The sequence below is a fragment of the Macaca thibetana genome, chromosome 12 (genome assembly GCF_024542745.1).
Source record: "Macaca thibetana thibetana isolate TM-01 chromosome 12, ASM2454274v1, whole genome shotgun sequence".
In the NCBI taxonomy this organism is placed as follows: domain Eukaryota; kingdom Metazoa; phylum Chordata; class Mammalia; order Primates; family Cercopithecidae; genus Macaca; species Macaca thibetana.
In genome coordinates, this window is record NC_065589.1 from 45256152 (window position 1) to 45269406 (window position 13255).

Below are 13255 nucleotides of genomic sequence, written 5' to 3' on the forward strand. Positions count from 1 at the left end.
AGATGCTAGTGACCTTCAAAGATACCATTTCTGCCATACAGGACCTCACAGCCCACCATACCAAAGAGGATATGGAAAATGACAGGCATGAAAGTACTGTGAACAGTCAGATGAGTCACACTGGGTCAGGGTTGGCTGTCTTTTTAGTCAAAGTCATCCAGAAATTGCTTACCACTGACAGTGCTCATCCTGGAGCATGAAAGACTATGGAATTTTTCTCTAAGACATTTCTGAGAAATGAAACATTTAAAGGCAAGTAGGCAGTAGGAAAAGAAAAAAAGGTAATAGTGATCTATAAAATAAATATTCCATCCCCCTTTTGAGAGTTTTCATGCTCAGGCTTCAATGTGATTGAAAAAATTTTTCAGGCTTGTACTCTCTAGAATCTCAACTGTGATAAGGGTTTATTTTGTAAATAATGGAAGCAGTGGCAGAATCACTTCCTTCCTATTCCTACTCCTAACACTGTTTTAGAATGTGCACACATCAACAAATATATTTTGTGCCATTAGCCAGGCCTAGTGTTAAGATATGAGATAAGATTATCTCATTCAGCCTTCATAACAAGCCTATGAAGTAAGTACCATATACAGAGGAGGAAACTGAAACTTGAAGAGGTCAAGTAACTTGCCCAAGATTACATCTCTAGTAGGCCTAAGAAGCAGGATTTGAACCCAAGCAGCCTGATTCCAGGGCTCGCCGTTTTGATGAGTGTACCATACTTCCTGACCTATACAGGGTAAAACACAATAAACATTCATTACAATTGGTCCATTATAAATTGTTCTTGAGCTTGGCTAAATGGCAATTTATAAGACTGAATGGGATTGGTAGTGGCTCACGCCTGTAATCCCAGCACTTTGGGAAGCCGATCCAGAAGGATCACTTTAGCTGAGGATTTCAAAACCAGCCTGGGCAACATAGTGAGACCTTATCTTCACCAAAAATACAAAAAAGAGCCAGATGTGGTGACATGTGCCTGTGGTGTCAGTGACTTGGGAAGCTGAGGTGGAAAGATCGCTTGAGCCCGGGAGGTCGGGCTGCAATGAGCCATGATTGGGCCACTGCACTCCAGTCTAGGTGACAGGCAAGACCACATCTCCAAAAAAATAAAATAAATAAATGAATCAAGTTGTCAGTTTTGTTTTATTTTTTAATGATGGATACTTTGAGATCTATAGAAGTATTAGTTGCTATCATAAGCCTTCTAATAGTAGAGTGTTTTAAACTCTTTAAGGATGTTGGGGAAACTAATTACACACGTAACTGTCTCTCCTTTGCAATTAAGTAAAGTCTTTTTATGAAAACATTTTAATATAAATTTTTTACACTTTGCTCTTTTAATTAGCATATGATTTTTCCAACAGAAAGAAACTTCATGTGGAAAGAAATTCTCAAAAGTACTATCTCAAGACTAAAGTGCTGTTTTTTTAACTTTACTTTTCTCCTTTTAGACTCCAGAAATAGTTTCCTCATAAAACTGACTTCCTTTCTGGAAATGATTTTTGTTTCTAAATATGTTGAGAATCCATTCTTTTCATTTTCTCTTTCTCTCCCTCTCTCTCTCTCTCTCTCTTTCTCTCTCTCTCTCCACCCCCCTACTGCCTCTCTCTCCCTCTCTCTCTCCTTTTGCTTTCTTGGTAGTAGTTGAGAGGAAGGAGGGTAGCAGGACAGAGAGAAGAGGGAAAACAGAAAAAGAATTGTATGCCACTATGTCTGAATATATCTTCTACTTGTAGATAATTACATCCAAGTTACCCTTTTGCCTTTTTATTTCCGTTTTTGGACACCTCTTTTTATCATCCAGCCAACTGGGATAGACAAAGCACCGCTGGTGCCCTGAGCGACAGAACTCTGGTAGGGGGCTGGCTGTAAATTGACGTGGCATGGAAATTCTCCGCTAAGTTGTAGCAGCTTGCATGTTTCTCTAAGATCAAGCCCAGCCTCCTGGAGCTGTAGCTTAATCATGGGTTCAATGACTTTACAGAAAAATGGATAGAAAAATTCTTCAACTCCTTTCTTTGGACCCAGATGTTTTCTTTTTGGTTATCTATGGTTTAGCTGAAAACAAAATCAAAGCAGTTAAGTCTATAAGTTTCTTTTTGCAGCTTAAACAACAGAATTTGCTGCTCTCCCTCCCCTTTCCTGCAATTTAATTCCTTACAGATTTTGCCATGGGGTGCGGACTTAGAAAGCTAGAAGACCCTGATGATAGCAGCCCTGGAAAAATATTTTCTACCCTGAAGAGACCGCAAGTGGAAACAAAGACAGAATTTGCTTACGAATATGTATTGCTGGATTTTACTCTACAAGGTACTTTTTGCTTCTATTTTGTTTGTTAAATGTTTCAGAGATAAGAGACTACTAGTTGTTTTTAAGTGTGGACTTACAAATTTTTAAACTGTTCTTCATAATGAGATTGTATATTCAAACAATAATGCTTTGCTTCTTAATTATACTTTGTAAGATTTTTGTTTTGCTGTTTGCTTTGTTTTTTTGGTAACATGGCTCATATGTACCTTCTAAAATTAGGAAAATTGCCTGGAAATACTTCTTTCGTTTTTAAATCAAATACTTATTATAGAAGGATTTATGAAAAATGCTTGATTTCCAGGACAAATAGCTATATAGCCTCAGTGACGGTTTGTATTGTGAAAAAGATTTGAAAATCACAAGAAGGTATTATGTAGGAAATATTACTTGCATCATATCGTGGAAGAGTGTTTGCTAAGACAATTCCGAGGCTTCCAATTGTGTTAGACTCTGTGATTATGGTAGTCATTTGATATTTTTGACCAAACTAAACTGTAAGTTTTGAATATGTAGTTAAAAAAAAAAAAGATAGCCTTCTGTAAGACACTTCCTTTACTCAGTGCCCTGTCCCCAACAGAGAAACTCTCTGTTCCCGAAAGTTGGAAACACAAATAAACAAGCCCAGATGGCAGCTCTGTGGAGGGAATCGAGGTGGTTCGATTTCACAAATACTTTGCCTCGTTTCTTGTGGAAACTTTAGAGTACTGTACAACTGCATAGACAAAGCACCTTTTAAAAAGAGCTAAATCTTTAATGATGAGGTACTGAAAATGAATTTTAGGGTGCCTTGCTTGCTGTTAAAGTTATCAGATATTAGTATTTAAAGTTCTTATTATAGTTATATTTTTAATTCTAATGAGCCACACATTTTATCCATTCTCAAAAAGTTTATACTAAATTATCATGTTGAATATTATCTTAATTTTTTCCAAATGTATTGTTTACACACATTCTCCTTTTTTTTTTTTTCCTTTGCTCTAGAAACAGTGCATCTTTGTGCAAGAAGCAAGAGCAGCCCATTTTTCTTTGTCAAAAATTAAGCTGGCCAGCAAACAGACTCCCTTCCAGGGACATACACAAAATCTGTACATAGACTTTTAATATGTTCACATCCTATTTTTGTTTAAAGCTAAGGCTACCAAAGGAAAAAAATTAATATTCTTAATTTCTTAATTTTCTTTTTAATTATGAATGTTAAAAATGGATTAAGATAATGACGATTATCAGAGAAGTATCCAAACAACCGTTTGAATTTTTTCTACACTTTTTCAAAAACCTTCATTTGAGAAAATATTTGTAATATGGTGCTATGTTCACACCACTGATTTTCCTTGTCAATTTTTTTTTAGGACTAGTTTCTGTAAATCCATAGGAGACAGATACATACTTTCCTTAATCTTGAAACACTGTCTATTCATGAATTTAGGTCAGAACCATTTTGATCTGTACTTTAGGATTCTCTGCACAATCCATCCTAGGATCATAGGGTTTAAAGTAACTTGAAAAGTTTTTCTGATTCATTTCCTTGCAACAATGTTAACATCTCAAACAAATTTGTATAAATGCAGTCATCCTTGAATCAGAAAGATCTGCAGCTTTATTCAAAAGTCATTTGGGTTTTGTTATTCTCAGAAGCCCTTCTCTCTGTGAAAGGAGTATAATTTCTACCTTCCACTCTAGGTGCTTAGAAGAGATAACAGAGTATTACACTGTAAAAGTTTAAGTACGGGCAGACTGTGCAAATGTTAACACATAAAGCAGGCACATACTTTAAAGCTGCACCTGGTTCCTATTTGGTACAGGCGCCTAGTCTCCTGGTGCCCCATTGCTCTCCCATTTTTCCACATGTTTTAGTTTTAGTCTTTCTTTGTTTCTGTCTTCCCCATTGCCTTTGCTTCAGAAGCCAGGACTCAGCATCAGCCCAGCTCCACAAACCACCTTCCAGGTCATAGTTTCCCTGCTGCTCTTCTGTTGTCTCTGACCTCCGGCTGCCACTCCAGTGTATATAGGAGCGGGTCATGGGTGGGTTAAAACATGCCAGCCTTCTGTTTGGCACTGGTAATTCTGTCCTGGGGTTGCCGGGAGGAGTCCTGAATAGTGGCACCTCCTGCCTGTCAGAGGCTACCATGGAATGAGCAACCTTTCAGGAAATAAAACGGCCTGGTGACGGCCGTGTGTGCTCATGATGAGCCTGTCTCTTACGTTATTTTCCTCTGTTTTTTCCAAATAGAGGCCATGGCACAGAAAGTAGATCCAATGGGGGCAGGAGGAGGAGACCCTCTGAAAATTCACAGTGCCTTGTCCTGCATTATGGTGGTTCTAACTTTCTTGAACAACTTACTTATTTTCCATTCAATTATATATCACTTTCAAAGCTCCACCCAGAAAACAAAACAACTTACACCTCCCATTCTCTCCTTATCTCTCTGTCTCTGTCTCTCTTCCTCTCCCTTCCCCACACTTTTTCTTTTTGGCCTTTGAATCATTATTTGCATCTCTATAGGAGAAATCATAGTGTAGACTTGAAGCATACAAAGCTCTGGAGTCATGGTTTTGGGGTCCTAATCTAGGCTGAAAACTGTGGCAAATTTTAAACGTTGCTCTACGTCAGTTTCCTCATCTATAAAATGGGTGTTCTCATGGTGCTGACATCACAGAGTTGTTTTAAGGATCAAAGGAACTAACATTAGATGATCTACTTGGAAAGGTATCTAGCACTTAGTAAGCACTTGATAAAAGTTAACTGTTACGATGCTTCCTCTGAGAATACCCTCTGTCTCCATATTCCTCCTTAAACCCAGCTCCTGCAGGATGCTTTTTGACCAACCTATTGAGGTCATTAAAATAATTCCTACATTTCCCCTCTGATATGTAATCATCAAGTATTGGTTACTTATATGTTCTTTGCAAAGGTTCATACACATTTTTCTTATTCTGGCCATAAAATTATTAGTTTGTGCAACTGCAACTAGACAAATGTTTTTGGAGTAGTTCCTGATTGCGTTGCCATGCTGAGTATCTTAGGTACTATGAAAGAAATAAAACACATAGCCCCTTCTTTCAAGAAATTTAAAGTCTCATCCAAGTAGGCCGAATTTTTCTGGAACTTTATGCCAAGTCTACCAATTGCACTAATGAGCCTTCAGTAAAATGTTTGTGATATGTTTTCTGGATTATTGTATAGTAATGACTTCTTTCACTGTATTATGATAAAGTAACAATTCATTATTCCTGCTTATTAGTGAGAATTTGAAGTCATCTAGAGATTTCTTATAGTATATCTATCTATATGTGTTTATGAAAGTATATGATGTATGTATATGAGTGTGTTATAGGGTTTCTTAACAAAAAGTTAAAATAACTCTACAAGTGATCCAAAAGGGTTAATTTACCTCCTTGTACAATTCCAGGAAACAACCTGAATAATAACAGCCTTAAGAATTTTTAGAGCATTTATAGCTTTGTGAGTAAAAAGAGGTTCTACAATACTAAAACCCAACAGAAAATTGGATGGTAGCTTCCTTATCTGAATTTCTGCTAGAATTACATAAAATATGAGTGAAATTTTGCTAGCCTCTAGCTTGCTTCATTATTATTAGAACAAGAAATTATATTTGCCTTTCATCATCACCATTAACAGGAATAGATATATATTATACATGTACTCTGTGGCAAATGCTGATTAGCATTGGAAATATAAAAAAGAGTAAGACAGTTTCAGCCCTCGAATATTTTGTATTCAACTTGGTCAAACTGGACAAGATCATGAACTCATCAAGGTTAGGAATTATATCATCTACATCTTTATACACCCTGTGTCCAGCACGAAGTTTGGAATATGAGTGATGATCAATATTCTTTGTCGAATGAGTGAATGAACAAAAAATTATAATACAAGGTACATGTGGAGGAAATAGTGTGCTACAACAAGTATCAGACAAAGGAGAAATCAATTTTGAATAGGATCAGTTAGAACTAGAGTTAGGACTTTAATTGACCCTTGAAGAAAGTGGCTTAAACAGAAAAAGATTCAGAGGTGGGAGTAAGTTCAAGGGCTAGTGAACAGAGCAATGAGCTAAAGGAGGTTTTCTAGAGAGGAAGCAAAAAGTAAGATTCTAAACTAATGGGATATGGGAAGGTTCTGGCTTAGCTAGGGAGTTAAGACCTAATTCTGTGGAAGATAAATGGCAGTAAAGGCTGTTTGAACAAGTAGTTGATAGGGGCAGAAAAGTGTTTTAAGAAGATTCATGTGGAATTGCAGTGAGAAGGGATGGAGGCAAGAAGTCAAGGCCAATGATGAAGAAGACCTGTGGGTGAAGGTCAGTAATAGGGATAGGATACAAGGGGTAGATATAACAGATGTTATGAAGGAGGAACTTGGCCTGTGACTGGCTGGATATGAAGGGATGGAAAGAATGAGGAATCCAGGATGACTTCCCAGTTTCGAGCCTGAGTGACTATGGAAATAATGAGTCCTCTTACAGACGGAGGGGCACCCCAAAGGGAGTCTGTCTGTAGTCAAAGAGCAATTTCATTGCAGTCATGTTGCATTTGAGGTGGCAGTGGAAGATCTTAGTTGAGGCAGTTATGGATGCACAGCTGACTGAAAATTTCAGGAAGGAATTGAAATAGATTTTTTTTTTTGAGACAGGATCTCACTCTGTCATCCAGGTGGAAGTGCAGTGACTCAGTCACAGCTCACTATAAACATGACTTCCCAAGCTCAAGCAATCCTCCTGCCTCAGCTGCTGGAGTAGCTGAGACTACACATGTGCCACCTTGCCTGGCTTATTTTTTAATTTTTTGTAGAGATGGAGGTCGGTCTTGCTATGTTGCCCAGACTGGTCTCAAACACCAGTGTTGGTAAATTGTTAGAATCATTTAGGAAAAAAAATGTGTGGCATTATCTACTTAGCTAAAGATATACCCAACAGAAATGAGTGTACATGTGCACCATGAGGCACTACAAGAATGTTCACAGAAGTGTTGTTTGTAATAACTCAAAAGTGTAAACAACCCAGAACTCCAAAAAACAAAAGAATGGAAAAAATAAATTGTGGTGTACTCACACAATACTGCAGAAATCAGCAAATACTCTGTAAAGGGTTGGATGGTAAATATGAGGTCTCCGACATAACTATTCAACTCTGCTGTTGTAGCGCGAAAGCAGCCGTAGACAACATATAACAAAACAGACCACAGGCCACAGTTCGCCAATTCTTACCACACTGCAGTGAAAACAGAGGAACTCCAATTACACAAGATGAATTCCACAAGCATGATATTGTGTGAAGATAGACACATAAGTCCATGCTATATGATTCCCTTTATATGGCTCAAACGGAAGTATAGTGTTTAGGGCTGCATTCTGGGAAGTAAACTAAGAAGAAAGGCAAAAAAGTCATTATCATGAAAATCAAGGTATTGCAGAGAGGACGGGAGCATTGTGATTGGAAAGCGTAAAGGCTTCTGAAGTGCTGGCTATTTTCTAATTTTTGAATGAATAGTGGTTACCCTAGTGCAGGGGTCCCCAACCCCCAGGCTGCAGACTGGTACTGGTCTGTGGCCTGTCAGGAACAGGGCCACACAGCCAGAGGTGAGCAGCAGGCCAGCGAGCATTACCGCCTGATTAGCAACGGCATTAGATTCTCATAGGAGCATGTATTGTGAACTGCGTGTGCAAGGGATCTAGGTTGCACACTTCTTATGAGAATCTAATGCCTGATGATCTGAAATGGAACAATTTCATACTGAAACCATCCACTCCCTGCCTCCATCCATAGGAAACCTGCTTTCAATGAAACCAGTCCGTGGTGCCAAAAAGGTTGGGGACTGCTGCCCTAGTGTTGGTAGTCTTAAGCATGTTTTGTGTCTTTTTCTTTTGTATGTTACATTTCCACTCACCCCAACCCAAAAAAAAAGTTGAAAAAAAGAAAAGACTGAATAGGAAGTGAGTAGGGATAAGGCAAATATGGCTGAAAGACAAAATGTACAAATACTCAGAAGGGACAGAAAACTCCGTGATCTGTCTGGAAACTGAAAATAAAACAGAATGGTAGGAATGTAGCATATTAAGGAGATAGCAGTAAACATAAGACTTCAGGAGTTTGGTCATAATTTGGTCCTTCCTATATCTGCCTATAATAATGAACTACATAGCTCAATAGAGTTGTATTGTATTTTAAAATTGCAGTTAGGAAGAACCAAAACAGTGAGTAGATAGTCACACATTGAGTAGATCATCCAAGAGAAAAAACTGGAATTCCACAGAAAGTGACAAGAAATACCTAAAACAAGGAAGGAGAAGGAAGTGAGGCAACTTGTTCGGTTGGGATCAGCTGAGGGCTGAGAGAGACTTCCCAGTATGAGGAAAGGTTAAGGGAGAGACCCTCAGTACTTCACCTTCCCACTGTGGACCCCTGCAATTCTAACCATGGGAGAGCTCCTCAACCCTTGAGGCCCTGAAACTAACAGGGAGCTGCCAAGAGATTGTGCCACAGGACTGTCCCAGGGAGGAAGGGCATACTGGGTCCCAAACACCCCCCGAGACTTAGGCAGCTACAGCAAGGCACCATTTTAGAGCCCCACCCCCAATAGACTGAGTACTGTCGTAGATCTCAGTGATGCTAGGGCTGAGCCACAAGAGATATGCGGACTATTGCCCTGTGACTGAGGCACAAGCAACTGCATGCAGGCTACTGCAGCCAGGCCTGAGGTACAATCCAGGTGCAGGCTACTGCCAGGTGCAGGTACATGCGTCTGGGCTGAGGCATCAATGACCACAGGCTACCATGCCCAGAGCTGAAGTGCTACCAAGGCATAGGCTATCACGGCAGAGGCCAAGGCACAAGCATCACATGTGTTCCCCACCTGTCCAGGCTGCCACCACTGAAGGCAGCACCTCCCACCCCAGTGACAGGACAGCAGCATGGCCACTGCTGCCCCCAACCTGAGCATTCCACTGGTGGCCTGGGGATCATCCCACTCCTGCTTACCATGACTGGTGCCTGCACATGCTATCGGAGGACTGAGGACAGCCCCTCTAGCCTAGCTTCACTTCCCTCAACATGCCAGAGCACACAGCCCAAAGGTCAGGGGATTGTTCAGCTAAGTTCACCACCACTGGCACCTGAACACTCCTTCCAGAAATCTACCCATCTGGCTGCTGCCACCATAGCTGGCACCTATCTGCATGCACCCACCTGCAGGTCTAGGGACTGGCCTACTCAGCCCACCACAGACACTGCCAACACCAGGTTGCACTGCTTGCAAACCAAAGGTTGCCCCATCACTGTCACTGCAATCACCCATGCCACCCTGGCTCTCCAGGGGGCCAAGAACCCTCCCACCCTCCCAACCCACTGCTACCACTACTGGCAAAATTAAGCTTCCTGGAAGTCCAAGAATTGGCCCACCTGGACCTGCTAACACCACTGCCAACATGTGCCTCACTGGGTCCCAAAGACAGGCATGCTCAACCCTCTGCTGCCACCACTGGGGCCCAAAGACTGGCCTACCTGACATCCCAGTCCCCAACAAAACCTCACCACAGCATCCACTAATAACCACACCCTAAGCCTCCATGGAAATCACAGCTACAACTGATGTTGTTTACAGCCAATTAAATCATACAGAGACTACACTATTCCACACACCTAGAATCAAAGCCAAAGCATCCTACCCAACCAACACCATAGATACATCCTCAGGAAAAACCTTTTCCACAAAAGAAAATTCAAAAAACTGGAAGAAGTGGCTGTTACACCACACGCATAGATATCAACATATGAATGCAGGACACATGAAAGTACAAGGAAATGTGACACCTCCACAGAAATGCAATAATCCTCAGGCAACAGATCATAAACAAAAAGAAATTCATGAAATTCCAGAAAGAATTCAAATTATTAACTCTAAAGCTCAGTGAAATACAAGAGATTTCTGAAAAATAATACAAATAAATCAGAAAAGCAATTCAGGACATGAATGACAAGTTTACCAGAGAGATAGATATAAAAATAAACCCAGCCAGGCACGGTGGCTCATGCCTGTAATCCCAGCACTTTGGGAAGCTGAGGCAGGCAGATCACTTGAGGTCAGGAGTTTGAGACCAGCCTGGCCAACATGGTGAAACCTCGTCTCTACTGGAAAAAATAAAATAAAATTAGCTGGGCATGGTGGCACATGCCTGTATTCCCAGCTACTCAGCAGGCTGAGAAAGGAGAGTCACTTGAACCCAGGAAGCAGTGAGCCGAGTACCACTGCACTCCAGCCTGGTAGCCTGGACAAGTAAGACCTTGTCTCAAAAAATAAAAATAAAAATGAACCAAACAGGAATTCTGGAACTGAAGAATTCCTTGAATTAAATATAAAATACATTCAAGAGCTTCAACAATAAACTAAATCAAACAGTAGAAAGAATCTCAGAACTCAAAGACAAGTCTTCTGAAATAATCCAGTTAGACAAAAGTAAAGAAAAAAAAAGAATTTGAAAGGATGAACAAAGTCTTCATGACATGTGGAACACCATAAAGTTACCAAATACTCAAATTATTGGAATCCCAGAAGGCAAAACAAGAATGAAAGGGTTAGAAGACCTATTTAACGAAATAATAGATGAAAACTTCCCAAGATTTAGACATTCAGGTACAGGAGACTCTGAGATCCCCAAACACATACAATGCAAAAAGATCTTCTCCACAGCACATTATAGTCAAACTGTCTAATGCTAAAGACAAAGAGAGAATTCTAAAAACAGCAAGAGAAAAGTATCCTGTCACCTATAAAAGAACCCCTATCAGACTAACAGCAGATTTCTCAGCACAAACTTTACAGGCCAGGAGAGAATGGAATGACATGTTCAAAGTGCTCAAAGAAAAAAACTGCCAGCCAAGGATACTACATCCAGCAAAATTCGCCTTCATAAATTGAGAAATAGGGCTGGGCGCAGTGGCTCATGCCTGTAGTCCCAACACTTTGGGAGGCTGAGGCACTTAAGTTTAGGAGTTCAAGACCAGCCTGGCCAACATGGTGAAGCCCTGTTTCTACTAAAAATACAAAACTTAGCTGGGCGTGGTGGCAGGCACCTGTAGTCCCCACTACTCAGGAGGCTGAGGCAAGAGAAATGCTTGAAGCTGGAAGGCAGAGGTTGCAGTGAGCCGAGATTGCACCACTGCACTCCAACCTGGGTGACAAAGTGAGACTCCATCTCGAATAAAAAATAAAAAAAGGAGAAATAAAGTCTTTCCCAGACAAGCAACAGCTGAGAGAATTCACAACCACTAGTACAGCCTTACAAGAAATGTTCAAGGGAGTTCTAAACCTGGAAAGTGAAAGGACAACATTTACCATCATGAAAAGTATACAAAAGTATAAAACTCACTGGTAAAGTAAACACACAAATGAGGAAGAGAAAGGACTCAAATGGCACCACTGCAAAAAACCACCAAGCTACAATGATAAACAGGAAGAGCAAAATAAAGGAACAAAGAACATACAGAAAACAATTAACAATATGATAGGAACAAAAACTCACATTTCAGTAATAACTTTGAATGTAAGTAGATTAAATTCTCCACTTAAAAGATATAGACTGGCTGAATGGATTTTAAAACATGATCCAATTACGTCTTGCCTATAAGAAATGCACTTTACCTATAGAGACACATATAGACTGAAAGTAAAGGGATAGAAAATGATATTCCATGTAAATGGAAACCAGAAGTAAATAGATATAGCTATACCTATATCAGCTAAAAGAGTCAAAACAGTAAGTCAAAAACAGTTTAAAAAAAAAAAAAAAAAAAAGAAGACAAGGCACATAATGAATGATAAAGGAATAAATCCAGCAAGAGGATATAACAATTCTAAACATATATGCACCCAACACTGGAGCACCCAGATTCATAAAGCAAATATTGCTAGATCTAAAGAGAGAGATGGACTTCAATGCGAGATTAGTGGAGTACTTCAACCCACTTTCAGCATTAGACAGATCATCCATACAGTAAATAACAAAGAAACATTGGACTTATTTATTATAAACCAATAGATTTTAATTTTGAGCAGTTTTAGTTTTACATAAAAATTGAGCAGAGAGCATAGAGGGTTCCCTCATATCTCTTCACTGCTCCCCCCTACCACCATTTTCCTGATTATTAACTTTTTAAAATAATGTCAATTTTTATTTTAGATTCAGGAGGTACATGTGCAGGTTTGTTACATGGGTATATTGCATGATGCTGAGGTTTGGGGTTCAACCGATCCTGTCACCCAGGTAGTGAGCGTAGTGCCCAATAGTTAATTTTTCGAACTCTGCCCCATTCCCTCTCTCTAGTAGTCCCAGTGTCTATTGTTGCCATCTTTGGGTCCATGAGTACCCAATGAAACACTGGATTTAAAACGGACATTAGATCACATGAACCTAACAGACATTTACAGAGCATTTATTCAACAACTTCAGATTACACATTCTTATTAGCACATGGAACATTCTCTAGAATAAATCATATATTAGGCCAGAAAATGAGTCTCAACAAAAAAAATTTTTGAGATAAGTTCTCTCTCTGTTGCCCAGGCTGGAGTGCAGTGGCACAATCATGGATTGCTGCAACCTTGACCTCCCAGGCTCAAGTGATCCTCCCACCTCAGCCTCCCAAGTAGCTGGGACCACAACCATGTACCACCACACCTAGCTAATTTTTTTTTTTTTTTTGTAATTTTTGTAAGTTTTGTAGAGCTAGGGGTCTCACTCTGTTGCCCAGGCTGGTCTCAAACACCTGAGACAAGCAATCCTCCTGCCTCAGCCTCCCAAATTGCCAGGAGTACAGGCATAAGCCACTGCACCTAGCCAACTTTTTTTTTCTTTGAGATGGGGGTCTCCCTTTGTCTCCCAGGCTGGAGTGCAGTGGCGCAATCATGAATCACTGCAGCATCAACTTCC

The 13255-nt window shown here is 40.1% G+C and overlaps 1 protein-coding gene across 2 annotated transcripts in view; it reads left to right on the forward strand.

Moving 5' to 3' along the window:
• Positions 1–1548: 1548 nt before the first annotated feature.
• Positions 1549–13255, forward strand: part of RFTN2 (raftlin family member 2) — a 93573-nt gene continuing 81866 nt past the window's right edge. For both annotated transcript variants that reach the window (XM_050750721.1, XM_050750722.1), the window contains exon 1: positions 1549–2313. In XM_050750721.1, coding sequence (XP_050606678.1) covers positions 2175–2313 — 139 coding nt within the window. In that variant the 5' untranslated portion in view covers positions 1549–2174. The remainder of the gene's footprint in view (positions 2314–13255) is intronic.